This window comes from Bos javanicus, chromosome 12, assembly GCF_032452875.1.
Source record: "Bos javanicus breed banteng chromosome 12, ARS-OSU_banteng_1.0, whole genome shotgun sequence".
In the NCBI taxonomy this organism is placed as follows: Eukaryota; Metazoa; Chordata; class Mammalia; order Artiodactyla; family Bovidae; genus Bos; species Bos javanicus.
The window spans coordinates 33,394,041-33,416,366 of NC_083879.1; the positions used below are offsets into that span (position 1 = coordinate 33,394,041).

At 48.6% G+C, this 22,326-nt stretch overlaps 1 protein-coding gene and 1 long non-coding RNA gene across 5 annotated transcripts in view; one reads left to right on the forward strand and one right to left on the reverse strand.

The window, feature by feature from the left end:
* The window catches only part of LOC133258399 (uncharacterized), a 33,174-nt gene extending 17,008 nt beyond the window's left edge, over positions 1 to 16,166 (forward strand). The window contains exons 2-4 of one of the 2 annotated variants that reach the window (XR_009740004.1): positions 12,942 to 13,051; positions 14,199 to 14,428; positions 15,119 to 16,166. This is a non-coding gene — a long non-coding RNA (uncharacterized LOC133258399). Of the gene's footprint in view, positions 1 to 9,988; positions 13,052 to 14,198; positions 14,429 to 15,118 lie in introns of those variants that run through there. The other variant, XR_009740003.1, reaches the window with a different exon arrangement.
* LOC133258395 (phospholipid-transporting ATPase IB) overlaps positions 8,318 to 22,326 on the reverse strand; it is a 492,425-nt gene continuing 478,416 nt past the window's right edge. For all 3 annotated transcript variants that reach the window (XM_061434934.1, XM_061434933.1, XM_061434935.1), the window contains 2 exons: positions 14,870 to 14,961; positions 8,318 to 9,992 (listed from right to left, as the gene is read on the reverse strand). In XM_061434934.1, coding sequence (XP_061290918.1) covers positions 9,895 to 9,992; positions 14,870 to 14,961 — 190 coding nt within the window. In that variant the 3' untranslated portion in view covers positions 8,318 to 9,894. The remainder of the gene's footprint in view (positions 9,993 to 14,869; positions 14,962 to 22,326) is intronic.

Genomic DNA, 22,326 nt, shown 5'->3' on the forward strand with positions numbered 1-22,326 from the left:
CTGACTCTTTGAGACCCCATGGACTGCAGCACACCAGGCCTCCCTGTTTTTCACCATCTCCTGCAATTTGCTCAAACTCATGTCCATTGAGTCAGTGATGCCATCCAACCATCTCATCCTCTGTTGTCCCCTTCTTCTCTCGCCTTCAATCTTTCCCAGCATCGGGGTCTTTTCCAATGAGTCAGTTCTTCGCATCAGGAGACCAAAGTATTGGAGTTTCAGCTTCAGCATCAGTCCTTCCAATGAATATTCAGGACTGATTTCCTTTAGGATGGACTGGTTTGATTTCCTTGCAGTCCAAGGGACTCTCTAGAGTTTTCTCCAACACCACAGTTGAAAAGCATCAATTCTTCAGCACTCAGCTTTATGGTCCAACTCTCACGTCTGTACATGACTACTGGAAAAACCACAGCTTTGACTGTATGGACCTTTGTAGGCAAAGTGATGTCTCTGCTTTTTAATACACTGTCTAGGATGGTCATAGCTTTTCTTCTGAGGAGCAAGTGTGGCCTCCTTTAAATAAGAAAACCTCAGTGTCTGGGAGCTGGACTGTGTGGTTTGGTGCTTCTGGCTTTTGTACGTGGAGGATTTTATTCAGTCCTCCTCTGGGAAAAGACTAAGCCCCACACCTCCAATTATAGACCCAGGTACATCGACTGCCTAGCTTTGCAACAACTGCTGGAAAGTCCCCATGAAAGATTCCTATGTGGAAGAGAACGTAGGCAAAAGATGTTAGAGGCTGGAGCAGGTTTCTGCTGTGTGCTGTGTTCCTCTGACCATACTTCAGTCCCTCATATTGTGTGTATTGTACGTAAAAGTTTTGAAAATACACAGTGGAACCCAGATGATTTTTCAGAGTATCCTGAGTCTTTTTCAGAGAGAGAACTATTCTAGAGACCGCTGCTTTAGGCAGAAAGGTAGGGTCTGCACACTGTCGTCAGCTGCCCTTGGCCGTGGTGGCTCAGGTTCATTCTGGTGAGGCAGATTTTTGTAGACACGATCAAGAGATGACAAAGGGTGGAATTTAACACTTTGCTGCTGATTGCATGAAATCATCTTGTTTTGCGTGACTTTTTAAAAGAGAAAGCGAAGACTGTTCAGAGCAGAGGAAAAGCTGCGGAACTCTACCTGGAAGTGAAGCTGGCCTCTCCCCACCGTGCCTGGAGCTGGGGCCACCAAGGTCATGACCCCTGCCCAAGTCCAGTTCTAAAATCACATGGCCTATCTAGGAAGAATATACTGACCAGGGTTCTTGGCCTTCCCAAGGCAATAGAAACTGATCAGAGGCCAGACAAGAAATTCAGGCAGGGCTTTATTGAGGCCCCTCTGCAGCAGAGGGGAGCAAGAACAAGTAAGGGGTTCCTTTACTCACTTGTTCCCCAAGGGGAGGTGGTGAGCTGGTCCCTTATATGGGGTGAGGGTAGGGGTGTGTCCAGGGGTCAGGCTGGAGGGTGGCTTAGGTGGGGTTTGCCCAACCCTTTGGGGGTGTTGAGTGCAGGGGACATGCGCAGTACCCTGCTTTTCCTCTTGGGTCCTCAGAAGCGGTAATTGGGGTTTTTTGGTCTCTTGGTATTTTATTGTCCATAACTTGCCCTCATTGCACATTGCTGGTGTTCGGTCTAAGTCATGTCTGACTCTGTGACCCCATGAACTGCAGCACACCAGGCTTTCCTGTCCTTCACTATCTCCTGAAGTTTTCTCAGTGATACCATCCAATCGTTTCATCCTCTGTCACCCCTTCTCCTTCTGCCGTCAATCTTTCCCAGCATCAGGATCTTTTCCAATGAGTTGCCTCTTTGCATCAGGTGGCCAAAGTACTGGAGCTTCAGCTTCAGCATCGGTCCTTCCAATGAATATTCAGGACTGATTTCCTTTAGGATTGACTGGTTTGATCTCCTTGCAGTCCGAGGGATTCTCAAGAGTCTTCTCCAGCAAAAGCATCTTCTTTTGTCTTCTCAAAAAAAAAAAGTCTTCTCTGGTTCAAAAGCATCAATTCTTTAGCACTCAGCCTTCTTTATGGTCCAACTCTCACATCCAGACATGTGTGTGTCCGGATGTGTGTTAGTTGCTCAGTTGTATCTGACTCTTTGTGACCCTATGGACTGCCAAGGTTCCCCTGTCCATGCATAACTACTGGAAAAGCCATAAGTTTGACTATATGAACCTTTGTAATCAAAGTGATGTCTCTGATTTTTAATACACTGTCTAGGTTTGTCATAGCTTTTCTTCCAAGGAGTAAGTGTCTTTTAATTTCATGGCTGCAATCACCATCTGCAGTGATTTTGGAGCCCAAGAAAATAATATCTTTCACTGTTTCCACTTTCCCCATCTATTTGCTATGAAGTTATGAGACTGGATGCCATGATCTTAGTTTTTTGAATGTTGAGTTTTAAGTCAGCTTTTTCACTCTCTTTTTTCACCCTCATCAAGAGGCTCTTTAGTTCTTCTTTGCTTTCTGCCATTAGAGTGGTATCATCTGCATATCTGAGGTTGTTGATATTTCTCCTGGCAATCTTGATTCCAGCTTGTGATTCATCCAACCTGGCATTTCACATGATGTACTCTGCATGTAAGTTAAATAAGCAGGGTGACAATATACAGCCTTTATGTACTCCTTTCCCAATTTTGAACCAGTCTGTTGTTCCATGTCCAGTTCTAACTGTTGCTTCTTATTCTGTATACAGGTTTCTCATGAGGCAGGTAAGGTGGTCTGGTATTCCCGTCTCTTTCAGAAGTTTCCACAGTTTGTTGTGATTCACACAGTCAAAGGCTTTGGCGTAGTCAGTGAAGCAGATGCATAAAATTATTTTTAGTCCCTTATTGTTTCTTTGTATTCTGTTTCTGGAAGAGACATTTGTCCAGGTGACAGGCACTGCAGCAAAGGGGCCCAGGGCCTGTCTCAGAGTCCCTCAGTGTGCTAAGGGAAGTCATAGTAAATGTGTCAGTCACTCAGTTGTGTCTGATTCTTTGTGACCCCATGGACTGTAGCCTGCCAGGCTCCTCTGTCCATGGGATTCTCCAGGCAAGAATACTGGAATGGGTAGCCATTGCCTCCTCCAGGGGATCTTCCCAACCCAGGGATTGAACCCGCTTCTCACACATTGCAGGTAGGTTCTTTACTGTCTGAGCTACCAGGGAAACCCATGTGAAGTGGATAGGTAAGAGGTTTTTGGATTCTGGCCTCAGGTCCTGCAGGGAACCGTGTCCAGCATGCCTTTCTTCCTCCCTGCCCTCCACCCCTGGGACAGGTGGAGCTGCCCAGACAAAGCCAGGCAGACAGGCCACCAGCCAGGGTTCTGGTGAGGAGGCCCTCTCCCCTGTGCTCCAAAGCTGACTTCTGGGCCCTCAGCTCCCCTAACCCAGGTTCCGCATGGCCTGGGCCATGTGAACTGTGCCTCCCAGGGAGGGACTTCCGGGGCTGTGGATGCTTGCCCGAATGTGACAAGTTGTGCCTGCAGGGACATGTGTGGTCTCATGACGCTCTTGAAAATAACGTCAGGAAGGAAACCCTTCCTTCTGCCCTCCTGGTTCTGTGGTTGGTCAGGTTCATTGACATGAGACAGGAGAAGAGCACACACATTTATTTAACATTTTTATGTGCACATAGCAGTCTTCAGGAGGAAAATGAAGACCTCAGCAGCTCATCTATCGTTTTACGGGAAGAGAGATTGTGGGACATGAGTAGGAAATTTAGGGGGGGAACTCATGGAGGATTAGGGTTATTTCAGAAGATGGTCTGTCCACGCCTATGACTGCCTCCACATCCATTTCTGGTGGCAAGAATGTCCTTCTCTTCATGGTGCAAGGAGGGAAGGCCCCTTTCTCACGGGGATGCTGAGGCCTGACTGTTGGTGGAAGAGGGGGATGCTAGGGCCTGTCAGTGGAAAGGGAGGGGATGCTGGGGCCTGACTGTCGGTGGAAGGGAGGCGGATGCTAGGGCCTGTCGGTGGAAAGGGAGGGATGCTGGGGTCTGACTGTGGTTGAGAGCGGGGGCGGGGAGCCCTTCCCGCACCTGCTGTTTCACAGGCGCCTTCAGCTCAAAGTCATCATTATGCCAAAGCGGTCCCTCTCCGGATGCCGTGTTTGGACCCTCTTTCAGGACAGTGTCATGACTTCACAGTTGACAACAGAATCTGAACTTCCCACGTCTCAGTTTGCAAGGGAACTGGGATGAACCAAAGGGAATGAAGTGATTGCAAGAGAAGGCCTTCTGTGCACAGTTTGCCCCTTTGCCTGGTCAGTCCAGCTCAGGGAGGCCTCTCAGACCCGCTTCTCATAAAGGGGGCCTGGCCTCCCGCTCATCTGCAATTCAGATCGCCCTGCATGCCCGCCGTTCACAGCGATTCCAGGCTGTCAGCTCGGGAGGCAGAGCATGAGTGTGTGTGTGTGTGTGTGTGTGTGTGTGTGTGTAGTCTGTAGCTGCTGACAAAACCTCTGTGTAATAGGCCAAAGTCCCTATGGCAGGAGCTGCTTATTAGTGGGAAAGAAATTCACAAATACAGCCGGGTCCAATCATTTACTTTAACAAAAGATTTATTTGAAACAGGTTTGTGCAGACATACACCAGTCAACAGGATTGATCAAAGCCACACATCACTACATTTTCCAACCCCTGCCTCCCCAAAATACCAGTAAATGCCCTTCATTTGTATTCATTCCATGAGGAACCCCTGGCTCCCCTGTTCTGGCTAAAGACTGCTGTAATTTAACAACCAGAGGACGTTAATAGGACATGAGGACGATAGTAAGACTTCTAGAGGGGGAGGACAGGACCCCTATACTCCAGAGAAGAGCTGCCCACTCTGCTGGGAGCCAATTAAGCAAGCTCCCACCTCCCTGTGCCCTCTTCCCTCTGCATAACCAGATGAAATCTCCCAGCCAAACGCCATCTCAGCGGTGGCAGCACAGATGTGACAACGGAAAGGAGAACATGTGGCTTTGCCCAAGTGAAGGAGACACTGCAGGGTGGCACGTTCAGACCGCAGCTGGAAGGGTGACCTGGTGGGGCTGCAGGCCCTGGGGGCTGGGGGGCTGGGGGGGCAGCCCAACACACCTCCCAGCTCAGCCACCCGGGAGAGGGCAGGTGGAGTAAGAGCGACTGGACTTGGGTTGGCTTTATTAATGGAAAACCGCGAATGCATTCCCTGTGCAGGGACCTCATGGGGAGGAGGGAGGCCCTGAGACAGGGCAGGTTGTCTTTCTGTTCTGTACCTGGTGTCTCCTGCTCTGCCTGTGGCTGCACGCCCAGCCATCTCAGGACCCCGGCCGGCTCCGGTCCCTCGGAAGGAAGTGGGTTCACGTCCTGACCCTCAGGCGGCCCCGCTCCTGCTGGCCCTTTCTCCACAATGTCAGGCTGGCCTGTGAGAGGCTCTTGAGAAGGCTCTCTTGACCCCGGGTTTCCCCGGGCAGGGTTATTTGGATAGCGCCAGTCTTTCCACTTGCTTCTTCCTCTTCCGTCATAAATCAAAGCCACCTGACACTTTGTTCCCGGCTTTTAAAATGCACAGGTCTCCTTTCTGTGGCCAGGTCAGAAGAAATGCCGATGGGCTAATCTTGGGAGTGTGTTTTTCTTGGTCTGATGCCTGGGAGTAGATATCGCTAAGGCAACTTAGGCGAGAGATTGTCACTTGAAAATGAGCCGGCCTGGGTGTCAGAAGAATCGCTCCCTTGTCTCCTTCCTGCACGCCCACCCACCCCAGTCAGGGGAGCAAGGTGCTCTACTGGGTAGCAGGTATGGGTTCTACGTGGTGTGGGGACATGGGGGCACATGCCCCTCCCCCACTACTGCTTGTTTCACAGTTCTAGCCACTTGGAGCTGATGTGGGCTCCCAGGGCTTTCTTCCCGCCGAAAGGATTCCCGTGTGCCTCACTGAGACCCAACAAACCAGAAGCCCTTTAAACAGCCGGAGCTGGAGGTCTGGCATTAAATGAAGCTCTTGTAAAAGAGAGTGGAGGCATGTGCTGCTGGGCGCTGGAGGATGCAAGAAAACTCAGTGAAGAGTCCGACACGTCGAGTATCATGGGTCTCTTCCTTCTGGAACACTTGTTAATTTGTCATCACATGGGATCTCAGGTCCTGATCTCTAAGACCCATTGGAAAATCTTCTAACTGTCCTCTTAGTTCTTCAAGATGGAAAGATGGCTAATATGAGGCAAAATAATTTTCCCCCAAGACTTACAGAGACCAAGAACAGACTTAAAGCCGTAAAGCCTCAGCTGTATTGCTCTATTTTTTTTGAGGGGACACTTGATTATTACTGTCTCCATCACTCATAGATTTTCTAATTTAAGCATCTGCATGAAGAAATTGTTTAATGAATATGATGGGGGGTGGTGGGCATCCTTTAACTTGACCTGATAAACTCTCTTCTTTGCCATATTATTTCAGGCTCTGCTTAACCAGTTTCTCTGTTAAAATTCTTTATGGCTCTCAGGAGATAAAGGCTACATTTCAAATGCTGAGCCTAAATCACCCTTGAATTACTTGGGGACAGTGACCCTGGGCAGTAATTCAAACCCTGGCTGAAACATGTGTAGTTCTTTCACATGTTCAAAACTAAAGACCACCTTATCTTAGAGCAGAGCTTTGAAAACATTCTATTCAACCTGTGGTCCAGGATGTAAATCTCTAGGAGTGGGACTATGATAGAAAATTCTCTTTTTTATGGCTCAAAAAGATAAAGGGTCATTGTTATAACAACAAGATGATAGACTAGAGCTTTCTTTAAAGAAAATTCAACTGTATAGTTGATAATATTATGTCCATATGCATTTTCAGATATTAGTTACTTATACTCACTTTTTCATGATTCATGGTTTCTGGACAAGTGATTATAGATTTTCATTGCCAGCTTCCTACAGCCAGATCTAAAGCCTTGTCAGGGGAAAGCAAAGACCAGCAGAGCTCTCAGCTGTGGCCCACCAAAGCCCAGGCTTGCGTGTTAGGGTCCCACTCCAAATGTTAAAGGCATAGCATCTTCTTTCTCCAAAGCACAGGGTTTTTTCTGTGTGTGTGTGTGTTTGGGGAGATGGGAGACTACAACACTGGTCAAGAAGTCTGGAATATTCTGCCTAGAGACAGAATAGAGCCATCAGTGACACCCCAAAATTATGACCAAGCCCCCAGACTGGTGATCACAGGCTAATCCCAACAGCTCAGCAGAAATGGCTGATTTCCTCTGCTTTCTCATCTTCTCCTCTTGGTGTGCAGGCATCCACCCGTGCTCGCTGGGTGCAGAGCTGAGAGCTGGGGAGGCTGCTCTCTTCTGTCTGCAGAAGCAGCCGGCACTGAGCAAAGGATCAAATGAGCATCAGCAGTCTGGGTACCAGACTAGCCCAGCGCTGGGCCCAAGGGGGATCTGCCATTTTAGCCCAATCGAATGTCAGGCCCTGTAGTGCCGACCTGCCGGCCTGTATCATGTTCCGTGTGGCAGAGTGACAAGTCCCAGGTGGCATCTCCACGGAGCTGACAGCGTGCGGCTTAGTCGGCCCACCCTGCTCCCAGGGGAGGGCTTGTGTGCGACACTCTGACCTCAATTTAAAGATAGGACAAACAACACAGCCCGAGTCGCCCCAGCCGAATGTCATGCATCTCACACAGTGACAGCTGCTCCTTCCGGACACCCAGTTTAGTCATTTGGCTACAAGATAGCTTAATCGTGGGAGAGAATAAATAGAAAGGCATCTCTCTAGTGCTTCCTTCCCTGTGCATCTTTCATGACTGCAAAGGCTGTTTAGTCTACTTCTCAAGAGAGCTGGAAAATATACTTCAATCTCAGAAAACTCGGAACTATATTTCAACGTGAAAAATGAAAATCATAAAGCCCTAAACAAGCGCACGCTGTAATTCACAAATCTGATTTGGAAGGCTTCAAGTTCAAGAGCCAGCCAAGTGTTTGATGAAAGAATTGAGTTTGAATTCCCTTTTCCAACCAGGCTTAGTTCCCAGATGAAACCAAATCATCCTGGGTGCCTAGCGCAGCTCAATCCAAAGGTTCATTTCTCCTTTGTATTTAGGATTTCCTCTTTCTGTATGTGAAGGTGGGGCATCTGCCTGGCTTTGTGTATTAATTACAGGCACGTATTTTGTTGTGATTCCTGCTCAAGGGTCCTCAATCCCTCCTCTCGCTGGTTGCCCTAGTGTTTAAAATGTCTCAGACCTTGGGGAGGGAGGAGGAGCAATTTTCCTAACCTCACCTGTTTGCTGTGCTGTTCTGCTTGCCCCGGAGCCCTCTCTGGGCTCTCATCACCTCTCATTTTCTGTAAGCCAGGCAGATCACACCCTAAATGATCTCAATGCCCAATCAGACGCGGATGCTCTGAGAAGAAGGCGAGGAAGCAAAATGCCCCATTGTTTTATTTTGTAATTTAGCACGGCCCTCCCCAGGGGAACTGTGTCATTTTAACCAGCAACAGCTGCCCAGAAGTATTGATGTTACACCATCCAAATAGCTGGTTTGGCAACAAAGCTGCAAGCAGGGGACATGCCTCCAGGCTGGTTCCAGGTGGTGCCTTCCCGCCTGAAGGCACCTGGGATTTGTCCTGTTCAGAACTTGGACAAAGACGTGGCCACCCGCCCTACCCCCACCCCACCCCGCCACAACCTGTGTTGGAATCAGGGACCCTCCTGTTCAGACAGCTGCTTGCATCTGACATGGGCTGGATAGGAAGGAATATCTGTCCAGGTAAGAAAAGCTGCTTGCTTGAAATGTCTGGAGCTCTGTTCAATTAAAACTGCAGGCCTGTGAACACTGTAGGCTGATCATGACCACTGTCTGGGCTTCGGGCTTGATTTCGGAATTCTACTGAGATTTGCAGGAAAAGCATCCTCCTTCAGTGTCTCTGCCGCCGCTCCCCTGTAGTGGCTGTCTTCCTCGGCACCCTCAGGGACCCTCACTGGGCTATTTATCCTCCCAGAGTCTGGAGTGACTGGTGTGTTCCTTTGCTGGGGAAACATGCTGTAAATTTACTCGAAATCCAAAATGTGCTCTGAACTCCCAAGAGAACGAATGTGGGTTCTAATTTAAGCAGGTGCCAAGGCCCAGGGGTCTGGAGGCCAGAAAATGAGGTTTGCGAGCCTGAGCAGGGCAGGTAGGGCTCCAGCAAGTCCACATCACCCTGACCCGCAGGCCTCCTTGCCACCAGAAAGAGGAAGATAAACACTTGGAATATACGCAAATTGCTGTTTCTTTAGATAGAGAAGAAGGGGGGTTTCTTGCATCCGTTTCTGAATCTGGGGGAGAAGGAGGGAGGGTGAGGATCAGAGCGGGTGCCCGCAGCTGCCATGCACCAAGCACAGGGCCAACCATGCAGCGGGACTGTTGTTGGGGCGCCTGGCCGGGAGGCACCGGGCAGGAGGGGTCAGGAGACTGTGCGGACCTGGCGAGTCCGCCCTGCAGAGACCATTGACCGAGGTTCCAAAAGTTCTTCTCAGGTTTACCACCCAGATACCTATGTTTATGACTTCATTGCAATCAAGATGATGATGCCAACTTCATACCAACACAGGGAACATCAAAGCCAGTGGGTTGTCCACCTCGAGGGAAGGTTCCGTGCAGCCTGAAGAACAAACCTGCGGGTATCTGACCCGTGAGCTGGGCTCCTCACGCAGCATGAAAGCCTGTCTCTGTTCTCCCAGAGCCACCCGGACGGATGTGTAAATACTGGGGAAACGTAATGGTTTTAATTTCACACCTCACAGTGCACAGCTGAACGCTCAAACAAGAGTCGGGTGGAGCATGGCGGACGAGCAGGGAGGGCGTGGGGCACCCCAGCGGTCCGGGTCCAGGGTCGCCAGGGCACAGAGCGAAGGAACGGGCTAAGGCCACAGGACGTGTTGCGGTGTTTTGGCTGCTGCCATGAGTCTCTTCCTGCGCTCCGGCGGGAGGCAGCGTCCTACTTCTTCCTGGATTTCTGCTTCGTGGTGTCGTAAGCGCGGACGATTTCCTCCTGAGTCACGGCTCCGTGTTCCTCCTGGGAGAAGGCATACCCATCTGCAAGAGGAGCACAGGGGCCGGTGAGGAGGGACGTCCAGAGCAGCTGCATATGGGGGGAGAGACTGCGGCTCTATAGCCTTGGATGGAGGTCCAGGGACCTGTGACCCCTGTGAAGGGATGGGTGCTGACATGAGTGGTCAGGGCTCAGAGGGGTGGCCTCCCGTTTAGCGCAGCCTGTGAGGCATCATCTGTGGGTCACTGGGCCATGGCTGCACTTTCCCACCACCCATCAAGGGGAAAGGCAAGTTGTCCTGTGCGGGAAACATGCCCATGCGCCCCGAGCCGCAGGCCAGTTGGCAATTCATGCAGCCGTAAACACACTAACAGGAAAGGCTGGCAGAGCGCACATGGTGCTGGGAGCCTGCCTGGCTGATGTCACAGGGATCCGGACCGGCAATAAATTACAGTGAATGTGTGTTCGTGTAAATAAAGAAAAAGATCACTAGATAAAGTTGAGGAGTTTAATGATTGGCCCAGTGGCTACATAAAGACTAGATTTTACAACCAGTACCAATAATGACTTTTTTTTTTTTTTGGCCCCAAAGCTTGTGAGATTTTAGTTCCTCACCCAGAGATTGAACCTGGGCCCTTGGCATTGACAGCCTGGAGTTCCTAACCACTGGATCCCCAGGGAGTTCCCAGTTCCAATGATGACGACAGCAGACAATTATTAAATGCTCTGTGTCTAGGGTGCTGTTGTATGTATTATGCTAAGCACACATGGCTTGTTTCCTTCTCCCAACAGCCCTAGGAGACAGATGAGAGTTCTTCCCATGTCACAGGTGGGGAAACTGAGGCACAGGTGATGTCATTTTTCCCAAGGTGGCAGAGCTGGGATCCAAGCCCAGGCAGGGCCCACATTCCCCTGCAGCTCTGTCCTGTGTTCCTGGGACGGAGTTTGCATTCCCAGCCCGAGGCAGGACAGTCCCTCCTAACCAGCCCTTCCCACTGGAGGGACATTTGCAAGACTCCCTGTCTGTTCACCAACCCTCCTGGGTCAGAGGTCCGGAAATGCCCCACAGCCAGATAAGACCTTCTAAGCAAAAGACAACCCAGGCCACAGCCTGCCTCCCATCCACACATGTTTATGACTTGTTACTGGTGCTGTTATCTCATCACATCCTTTAAAGGAGAACAAGAAATCAGGAGTTTTGCCTGTGTATCATCCTGGATTTCTTTTGTTTGAATTTTTATTTTATATTGAAGTATAGTTGATTCACAGCGTTGTGTTTTGGGTGGACAGCACAGTGACTTAGTTATACATGTTTTCAGTTCAGTTCAATTGCTCAGTCATGTCTGACTCTCTGCGATCCCATGGACTGCAGCACACCAGGCCTCCCTGTCCATCACCAACTCCCGGAGTTTACTCAAACTCATGTCCATTGAGTCAGTGATGCCATCCAACCATCTCATCCTCTGTCAACCCCTTCGTCTCCTGCCCTCAATCTTTCCCAGCATCAAGGTCTTTTCAAATGAGTCAGCTCTTTGCATCAGGTGGCCAAAGTATTGGAGTTTCAGCTTCAACATCAGTCCTTCCAATGAACACTCAGGACTGATCTCCTTTAGGATGGACTGGTTGGATCTCCTTGCAGTCCAAGGGGCTCTAAAGAGTCTTCTCCCAGTTAAAAAGCATCAATTCTTCGGTTCTCAGCTTTCTTTATAGTCCAACTCTCACATCCATACATGACTACTGGAAAAGCCATAGCCTTGACTATATGGACCTTTGTTGGCAAAGTAATGTCTCTGCTTTTTAATATACATGTGTATCTATTCTTTAAGCTACTTTCCCATTTAGGTTATTAGGGAGTATTGAGCAGAGTCCCCTGTGCTGTACAGTAAGGTCTCCTGTTTGTCTGTTGCATATACAGTCGTGTGTACACGTCAGTCCCAGGCTCCTGTCCTATCCCTCCCCCCCACCCCCATGCCATGAGTTCGTTTTCTGTGATTCTGCTTCTGTTTGGTAAACAAGTTCTTTGTAGCCCTTTTTAGATTCTGCATGTAAGTGACATCCTATGATGTTTGTCTTTCTCTGCCTGAATTACTTCACTTAGTATGTAAGTGCTTCTCCCACACCTGGGGAAGCAGGCAGCCGCGGGGCTCTCCATTCTAAGCTGGCTGTCCCCGCACCCCACCTTTACAGGGGATCTGGAACCCAGGGCTGAGGCCCCAGGTGAGAAGGGCTGGCCAGTCCTTGCTTGGCCACAGAACTAGTGCCCTTTAAGGTTTCGGTCTCCTGGGTTTAACTTTCTGTAAAATAAATGGCCTGTACTGGATGAGGCCTTCACCTTGAGTCTTCTGTGCAGGCGCCAGGACGGGCCCTCGGCTGGCAGTGCCCAGACCACAGAGCCCTCTCCTGCAGGCAGAACTGCTTCTACCCTTGGCATCCCCAGCGGAGGCCTCCACTCCAGGCCAGGGACCGAGGAGCCTGACTTGACAATCAGCCCAGATGAAACAATTGCTAACTGTGTTTTAATGTGTCTTCTCTGGGGGTGGATGGGCTGGAGTGAAGTGCCTTGTTGAGACGTACAAGTAAACATTGCCTGGGAATGTCCTGTAGGGAAGAGGACCTTAGAGTCTGGAGTGGTCTACTCCCTGTTCCCGGGAAGGGCCACAGCTTTGTCTTTTATTTCTTGTTTTCTGTTCAGACCCACCTGTGCCTGGGGAAATCAGCTGCAGTGCCCTCCTGGGCTCCTGTTCGACTCACAGGCACAGGGCTGTCAGGTGGGGTAGCTCGGCCCCTTGGGGGTGGGAGGGTTTCCAGGGAAGCTTCTGGTCCGACAGCAAAGCTATTCTCCTGGAGGCCCCTCTACCGGCTCCCCTGGGGGCATCCACCAGGAGGTTCTCAGCCTCACTGAGGCTAAGTGGACTTGCAAGAAAGAAAGGATGGTGGTCCTGGGGACAAGGGTGCTCTGTGATTCAGATAAACATTTTCCTCTTGGAAACCAGGCCTTGGAGGGGTTAGACCAGAACCACCAGGACAGTAATCACCAGCCAGCCTCCGCCTGCCCAGCCTGACAAAGATTCCTCATCACTCACAGTTCCTGCCAGATGAACAGGTAACTGCCATCTGCATTCAAACGGGGAATGGGGAAGCCCTGGCTCTTAGCATTTCCCACCATCATTCATCTCCAGGAAGTCCTGAGAGCCGGGAAGGAATGCTGGGGGCCTGGAGAACACACTTGACGGCTGGCACATCCACTTCCTTGACGCTCAGCCGCGGCCGGGACCCGAGGACAGTGTTCGGGTAGGTGGGAGGGCAGACGCACTGCTTAGCTGTTTTGTCTTCTTCTGGTAGAACATTTGGGGAAGTCCATAAAATTGGGTCATTTTTTTTTCATTATTTTGGAATAAAACGTCCCTTAAGTAGCATTCCGTCGACGCTGAACTCTGATAACATCTTAGGGAAAGTAGCTGTTTCCTGTGTGGAAGAGTCCTCAGAGCAGTAGAACGTGGGAAGACCAGGGGGACGGTAAGGAGATCAGGCCAGCCAGGGGACACTGAGCTCAGGCTGTGGACACTGTGTATGTGCAGTCCCTGGGAGCAAGTGCTCCGTGACCTGGGCTCCTGGTTTCCTGGGAACACTGAGGCTAGAGGCTGCTCCCGATGCAAGATGGCCTTCTCTGGGGGTGGGTGAGAAGAACACCCTGCTGTCCATCTGGGTCTTACTACTAGTTGCTGACTGTCTTTAAGACATGGTGTGATTTCAGCAGCTTGCTTACTATGTTTTGTACTTGCTCATTAAAATTTTTTTTGTGTGTGTGTCCTTCAAAATATGGAGAGTTCAGAAAACAATTCTTAGTTGTTTTAAGAGCCTTTCCAGTTGTTGCCAGACCCTTCTTGCATGGGTCCTCGTGTGGTCTTTGCTCTCCTGTCTGTTCTTTCTCTGGTTGGAGGCTCCACAGCACAAGCCCCGTGTTTATGGAGCCAGCACTCCGGTTCCTCATGGGCTGTGCACCGACCCTCATGTGGCCTCACAGACTGTGTAAGAGGGACATCATTCCATTTTTTCTCCTCAGGTGAGAAAACAGACATTCAAAGGAATATGTAAGTGGCTCAAACTTACTCAATTATTGGCAGAAAAGTAATACCAAGCATTTATCAGACTCCTTACTGTGAGGCTCTGTTCCAGGCACTCTGTATGTACAACCTCAGAGAATCATCCCAGTAACCCAGTTATGTTCTCATGTCCTCTCTGGTTTATAGGTGTAGAAACAGAGGCGTTAACTCACCTGAGATCACAGAGGGGCAGAGATGGGATAGGACTGCAGGCAGCCCGGCTCCAAAGTGCAACCCTGAACCTCGGAGCCCACCACCCTGCCTCCTCCAGACTCACCCTCTCGAGGATCAGAGGCCCTGGCTGGGCTCTGGAGCCCCAGGCGGTGCTGGATCCATTACTGCGCTGACCTGAGGCTCGGCCAGGTGTCCTGAGGCAGGTAAGCCCAACACCTCCCCGAGCTCCATTCCCCCTGACTCTCATGTCTCCGGCTCCCCTGGCCTCTGGCACATCCCCGTAGACCCCACTTGGCAGAAACCAGGCCGAGCCTCCACTTGCGCGGCCAGGGGAGGCAGGGGCTAGTGATTGTCATTGCTTAGTTTGCCAAGAGCATGGGGTCATCCTTGGGGAGAACCAGGCAAAGGCAACATCACTTCCATCTTAGAAACAATCTGACTGGGAGGCTGACGCAAGGATCTTAACCACATCTGAGTTTTAAGTTTATGGACCATGTCATTCAGACGCTTGACTGGGTCCTGGGGAATTACCTGCTGTCTGGCTGTCCCTGCCTAGGGCCAGGTACACCAACTCCACTTCCCCATGTGGGGCTCCAGCCTGGCCATGGTCTCCCCCCATCCCCCTGTCCAATGGGGCTACTCACGTGGCATGGACTGCTGGAGGGAGCTGCCCCGGAAGAGGGTGGGTGGCGTCTTCCTGCTCAGCCTCTTTAGCAGCCGGTCTCGCTCATTCATCCTGGGGGCACAGTGCACATGGTCAGTCTCCAGCCCCGTGGATACCTCCTGGAGGTGCTTGGAGGGCAACTTCAGGTCGTAAGATGAAACAGACCAGGAAAAAGCTGCCCCGTCCAGAAGAACGCCCCATCTCACCAGCTGCCCGTCTGTTCATACAGATGCTACCTGCTGCTGTTCGACCCCTTGAACTGGGTCCTCTGAAAGCCACCCTGTGTCCAGCTCACCCTGTGCAGGACGCCTTGGAGCCCCACCCGCCTCACACCTGAGGGGACCAGAGCTGTGGTTCTGGTGAATGAAAACCCTCCATCCCCACCAGGCCTGGAGCCTACCAGGGTACCCTGGGGACCCAGCAGGAAATGGTTTCTTTCTGCAGAACCTGATGCTTCTTTAGAACCACGGTGAACATCAAGGTGTATTTTCTTTGAAAATACAAGGAATAGGAGTTCTTCCTGCCTCTCCAGACATGATCCTCTCCAAGGCCGCCACTGCTGTGGGGAGACAGAGGTCCCCCCCGAGGACGACTGGGCTTTATGCCTACAGACCAAGGGAGGGGGTACTTGGGGTGGTACAGTGCCCTGACTTCCTCCTGTTGGGGGGATGTCACCGGGCTTTCCCCAAGAGACCATGGTGTACAGAGCTGCCCACACCGTCTGTGACAGCTGGACTGGGCCCCTCCAAACTGCACCTGTGGGAGCCCCAACCCTTCAGGATGCCAGGATGGGGCTGGATTAGGACAGGGGGCTTTTAAAGAGCTGATTAAGTTCAAATGGGTTCCCTGGTGGCTTAGACGGTAGAGAAACCATCTGTAATACAGGAGATCTGGGTTCCCTCCCTGGGTTGGGAAGATCTCCAGGAGAAGAGACTAGCTACCCCCTCTAGTATTCTTGCCTGGGGAATCCCATGGACAGAAGGGCCTGGCGGCCAACAGTTCACGGGGTTGCAAAGAGTTGGACTCGACTGAGCAACTAGTGTTAAGTTCACATGGAGTTGTTGGGGAGACCCTAATCCAATCTGACGGGGTCCTTATGAGGAGCGGCAATTAAGACACACACACGCAGAGCGATGACCAAGTGAGGCCACTGAGAGGAGACTGCCTTTACCTACAAGCAGAGGAGGCCACCTCTGGAGGAACCAGCCCTGTAGACACCTTGCTCTGGGACTTCCGACCTCCAGAATCGTGAGAAAACACTGCTGTTGTTTAAACCATCTGCTGAGTGGTACTTTCTATGGCAACGCACACAGCCCCCTCCCCGACCCCCAATCTGCTCTGCCCCACTTTCCACGATGGAAGTTGTAGGACAAGCCGAGGTTGTCTGTGGTCCAGGCCTGAGCCCAGGGCCCACTTCATGCTCCCCCAAGGGCCTGTGCGGGGAGAGCAGGGCCCAGCTCCTCTCCATAGACCTACGAGCTGAAGTTCACTGTGCACCAAGACTGCAGTGTCTGATCATCTTGGCTGGAAGGACGAGCCTCAGCCTGCCCACCTCGGGAAGACAGCCGATGAGAACACGCGCTTCTCTCTCCCCTCACACTGCTTCTCCCTGCCCTCTCGTCTTTCCTTCCAGGGAAATGAACTGCCCGGGGCCCTCTGAACCACCACCCTGAGCCACAGGGCTGAGCAGATGCACCATCCACAGCTCCCAAACTCTCCGGGCATCAACAGGCACTGCCATCTCATGCAGGTGTGCTGATCAAGGTGCTTGGTTATCCATCAGCTTGACTTACTTTCACACACACACTCAGACACAGTCTCCACTTACACTCTTGTACCAAGTCCTACAAGTGTTGGGAAAGCTCAAGACAGAAAGGGGTATAAGAATAATATATACCACTTCCAGCATTCTGCTATCTATATATGGTTTGAAAGTCACCTACTCACAAAGACTTAGGAAGAAAGGTGAAGAAAACACAATCAAATATTTACTTTGGTTAATTCTGCTTAATAAGAAGAAAAAAAAGGAGTACAGATTACTCAGGAAAGAATAATTTAGGTCTAAAAAAGAGAACTCTTGACAAAATATTACAAACCAAATTCAGCAGTATAATTAAAGGATTATATAACCTTACCAAGGGTTTTCCTTGTGGCTCAGTCAGTAAATAATCTGCCTGCAATGCAGGAGACCCAGGTTCAATCCCTGGGTCAGGAAGATCCCCTGGAGAAGGACATGGCAACCCACTCCAGTATTCTTGCCTGGGAAATTCCATGGACAGAGGAGCCTGGCAGGGTCTCAAGAGTTGGACACAGTTCAGTGACTAAACTACCACCAACAACCTCACCAAATGGGATTTATCCCCGAATGCAAAGGTGGTACAACATACAAAAATCAGTCAATATAATACACCACACTGACAGAATGAAAGAACAGTACCAATGATCACCTAAATTAACACAGAAAAATCATTTGACAAAGTCCAATGCCCTTTCATAATAAAAATACTCAGCAAACTAAGACAAGAAGGGAAAGTCTTCAACAGAGCATTTATGAAAAACCCACAATTGACGTCATACTCTGTGGTGAAACACATCTCTCTTATGATCAGGAACAAGACAAAGCTGTGTGGTTTTACCACTTCTATTCAACAAATTTACTGGACGTTCTAACCAAAGCAGTTAGGTAAGATTCCAACAACATTTTTGTTTTAATAGAAATGGAAAAATTTATCCTAAGATTCATATGGAATTACAAGGGACCCCAAGTAGTCAAAATGATCTTGAAAACAGAACAACAGAATTATTGGACTCATACTTCCTGATTTCAAGATTTACTATAAAACCATAAGTGAAAGTCACTCAGTCGTGTCCAACTCTTTGCGACCCCACGGATTATACAGTCCATGGAATTCTCCAGGCCAGAACACTGGAGTGGGTAGCTGTTCCCTTCTCCAGGGAATCTTCTCAACCCAGGGAATGAACCCAGGTCTCCCGCATTGCAGGCGGATTCTTTACCAGCTGAACCACAAGGGAAGCCCAAGAATACTGGAGTGGGTAGCCTATCCCTTCTCCAGCGGATCTTCCTGACCCAGGAATTGAACTGGGGTCTCCTGCATTGCAGGAAGATTTTTTACCAACTGAACTACCAGGGAGTCCTGAAATTTATAGACATATAAATCAGTGTAGTATAGTTAAGAGCCAAGTAGTAAACTTGTACATCTATGGTTGGCTGACTTTTGGCCAAGGTACCAAGACCATTCATGAGGAGAAAAAAGTCTCTTCAGCTGGTATGGGTCTGGAGTAACTGAGGTTGAGCTCTTACCTGCAATCACATGCAAAAAGTATCTCAAAATGGGTCAAAGACCTAAATGTAAGAGCTGTGGTTGTTCAGTCACCCGCTCATGTCTGACTCTTTGCGACCCCATGGACTGCAGCACACCAGGCCTCCCTGTCACTGTAAGAGCTAAAACTATATAAATCTTTATATGGATAAAAATAAAAAGATTTTTATATATCTATATGCTGCTGCTAAGTTGCTCCAGTCATGTCCGACTCTGTGCAACCCCATAGACGGCAGCCCACCAGGCTCCCCCGTCCCTGGGATTCTCCAGGCAAGAACACTGGAGTGGGTTGCCATTTCCTTCTCCAATGCATGAAAGTAAAAAATGAAAGTGAAGTTGCTCAGTCGTGTCCAACTCTTAGTGACCCCATGGACTACAGCCTACCAGGCTTCTCCGTCCATGGGATCTTCCAGGCAAGAGTACTGGAGTGGGGTGCCATTGCCTTCTCCAATATATCTATATAGAACTATGTAAATATTTATGACCTTAGATATGGCAGTTTCTTATCTATGATACCCAAAGCATAGGCAACAACAACAAAAATAGATAAACTGGATTTCATCAAAATTAAAAGCTTTTCTGAATCAAAAGACATTATTAAGAATGTGAACAATCCAATCAAAGAATAGGTCTTCTATATGTCTAAAAACTACACATTTCTTCAGACAGATGGCTGAAAGATATGAAAAGATGGTCAACATCGTTATCAGGGAAATGCAAATCAAAACCACAAGGAGATTTCACTTTGCAATGGTCAGAATGGCTATCATCAAAAAATGTACAAACAATAAATGCTGGAGACTGTGTAGAGAAAAGGGAACCCTTCTGCCCTGTCAGTGGGAATATAAATTGGTACAATATACACGGGTACAACCACTAAAGAGACCACTATGGGGGTTCCTCACAAAACTAAATATAGAATGACCATGTGATCCTCAAATTCCACTGCTAGGCATATATCCAAAGAAAAACATAATTCAAAATGATATATGCACTCCAGTGTTCACTGTAGCACTATTGACAATAAGCAGGACACGGAAGCAACCTAAGTGTCCATAGACAGAGGACGGATAAAGAAGAGGTGGTACATACATGTACACTGGAATCAGTAATTCAGTCGCTCAGTTGTGTCTGACTCTTTGTGACCCCATGGACTGTGCACACCAGACCTCACTGTCCATCACCAACTCCCAGAGTTTACTCAAACTCAAGTCCATTGAGTCAGTGATGCCATCCAATCATCTCATCCTCTCTTGTCCCCTTCTCTTCCTGCCTTCAATCTTTCCCAGCATCAAAGTCTTTTCCAATGAGTCAGTTCTTCACACCAGGTGGCCAAAGTATTGGAGCTTCAGCATCAGTCCTTCCAATGAATATTCAGGATTGATTTCCTTTACGATGGCTGGTTGGATCTCCTTGCAGTCCAAGGGACTCTCAAGAGTCTTCTCCAACACCACAGTTTAAAAGCATCAGTTTTTAGGCACTCAGCTTTCTTTATAGTCCAACTCTCACACCCATACATGACTACTGGAAAAACGATAGCTTTGACTAGATGGACCTTTGTTGGCAGAGTAATGACTCTCATTTTTAATATGCTGTCTAGGTTGGTCATAACTTTTCTTCCAAGGATCAAGTGTCTTTTAATTTCATGGCTGCAGTCACCATCTGCAGTGATTTTAGAGCCCCCCCAAATTAAGTCTGTCACTGTTTCCATTGTTTCCCCATCTATTTGCCATGAACTGATGGGACCGGATGCCATGATCTTAGTTTTCTGAATGTTGAGCTTTAAGCCGACTTTTTCACTCTCCTCTTTCACTTTCATCAAGAGGCTCTTTAGTTCTTCTTTGCTTTCTGCAATAAAGGTGGTGTCATCTGTGTATCTGAGGTTATTGATATTTCTCTTGGCAATCTTGAGTCCAGCTTATGCTTTATCTAGCCTGGCATTTCTCATGATGTACTCTGCATATAAGTTAAATAGGCAGGGTGACAATATACAGCCTTGATGTGCTCCTTTCCTGATTTGGACCCAGTCTGTTGTTCCATGTCCAGTTCTAACTGTTGCTTCTTGACCTACGTACAGATTTCTCAGGAGGCAGGTCAGATGGTCTGGTATTCCCATCTCTTTCAGAATTTTCCACAGTTTGTTGTGATTCACACAGTCAAAGGCTTTGGCATAGTCAATAAAGTAGAAGTAGATCTTTTTCTGGAACTCTCTTGCCTTTTTGATGATACAATGGATGCTGGCAATTTGATCTCTAGTTCCTCTGCCTTTTCTAAATCCAGCTTGAACATCTGGAAGTTCACAATTCACGTACTGTTGAACCCTGGCTTGGAGAATTTTGAGCATTACTTTGCTAGTATGTGAGATGAGTGCAATTGTGGGGTAGTTTGAGCATTCTTTGGCATTGCCTTTCTTTGGGATTGGAATGAAAACTGACCTTTTCCAGTCCTGCGGCCACTGCTGAGTTTTCCAAATTTGCTGGCATATTGAGTGCAGCATTTTCACAGTATCATCTTTTAGGATTTGAAAATGCTCAACTGGAATTCCATCACCTCTACTAGCTTTGTTCTTAGTGATGCTTTCTAAGGCCCACTTGACTTCACATTCCAGGACGTCTGGCTCTAGGTGAGTGATCATCACCATCATGATTATCTGGGTCGTGAAGATCTTTTTTGTACAGTTCTTCTGTGTATTCTTGCCACCTCTTCTTAATATCCTCTGCTTCTGTTAGGTCCATACGATTTCTCTCCTTTATTGTGCCCACTTTTGCATGAAATGTTCCCTTGGTATCTCTAATTTTCTTGAAGAGATCTCTAGTCTTTCCCATTCTGTTGTTTTCCTCTATTTCTTTGCACTGATCACTGAGGAAGGCTTTCTTATCTCTCCTTGCTATTCTTTGGAACTCTGCATTCAAGTGGGTATCTTTCCTTTTCTCCTTTGCCTTTCACTTCTCTTCTTTTCTCAGCTATTTTTAAGGCCTCCTCAGACAACGATTTTGCCTTTTTGCATTTCTTTCTCTTGGGATGGTCTTGATCACTACCTCCTATACAATGTCATGAACCTCTGTCCATAGTTCTTCAGGCACTCTATCAGATCTAATTCCTTGAATCTATTTGTCTCATCCACTGTATAATTGTAAGGGATTTGATTTAGGTCATACCTGAATGGTCTAGTGGTTTTCCCTACTTTCTTCAATTTCAGTCTGAATTTGGCAATGAGTTCATGATCTGAGCCACAGTCAGCTCCTGATCTTGTTTTTGCTGCCTGTATAGAGCTTCTCCATCTTTGGCTGCAAAGAATATAGCCAATCTGATTTCGGTATTGGCCACTGGTGATGTCCATGTGTAGAGTCTTCTCTTCTGTTGTTGGAAGAGGGTGTTTGCTATGACAAGAGCATTCTCTAGTCAAAACTCTATTAGCCTTTGCCCTGCTTCATTCTGTACTCCAAGGCCAAATATGCCTGTTACTCCAGGTATTTCTTGACTTCCTACTTTTGCATTCCAGTCCCCTATAATGAAAAGGACATCTTTTTTGAGTGTTAATTCTAGAAGGTCTTGTAGGTCTTCATAGAACCGTTCAACTTCAGCTTCTTTAGCATTACTGGTCGGGGCACAGACTTGGATTACTGTGATACTGAACGGTTTGCCTTGGAAACTAACAGAGATCATTCTGTTGTTTTTGAGATTGCATCCAAGTACTGCATTTCAGACTCTTGTTGACTATGATGGCTACTCCATTTCTTCTAAGGGATTCTTGCCCACAGTAGTAGATATAATGGTCATCTGAGTTAAATTCACCCATTCCAGTCCATTTTAGTTTCCTGATTCCTAAAATGTCATTGTTCACTCTTGCCATCTGCTATTTGATCACTTCCAATTTGCCTTGATTCATGGACCCAACATTCCAGGTTCCTATGCAATATTGCTCTTTGCAGCATCAGACTTTGCTTCTATCACCAGTCACATCTGCAACTGGGTGTTGTTTTTGCTTTGGCTCCATCTCTTCATTCTTTCTGGAGTTATTTCTCCAATGACCTCCAATAGCATATTGGGCACCTACCGACCTGGGGAGTTCATCTTTCAGTGTCATAACTTTTTG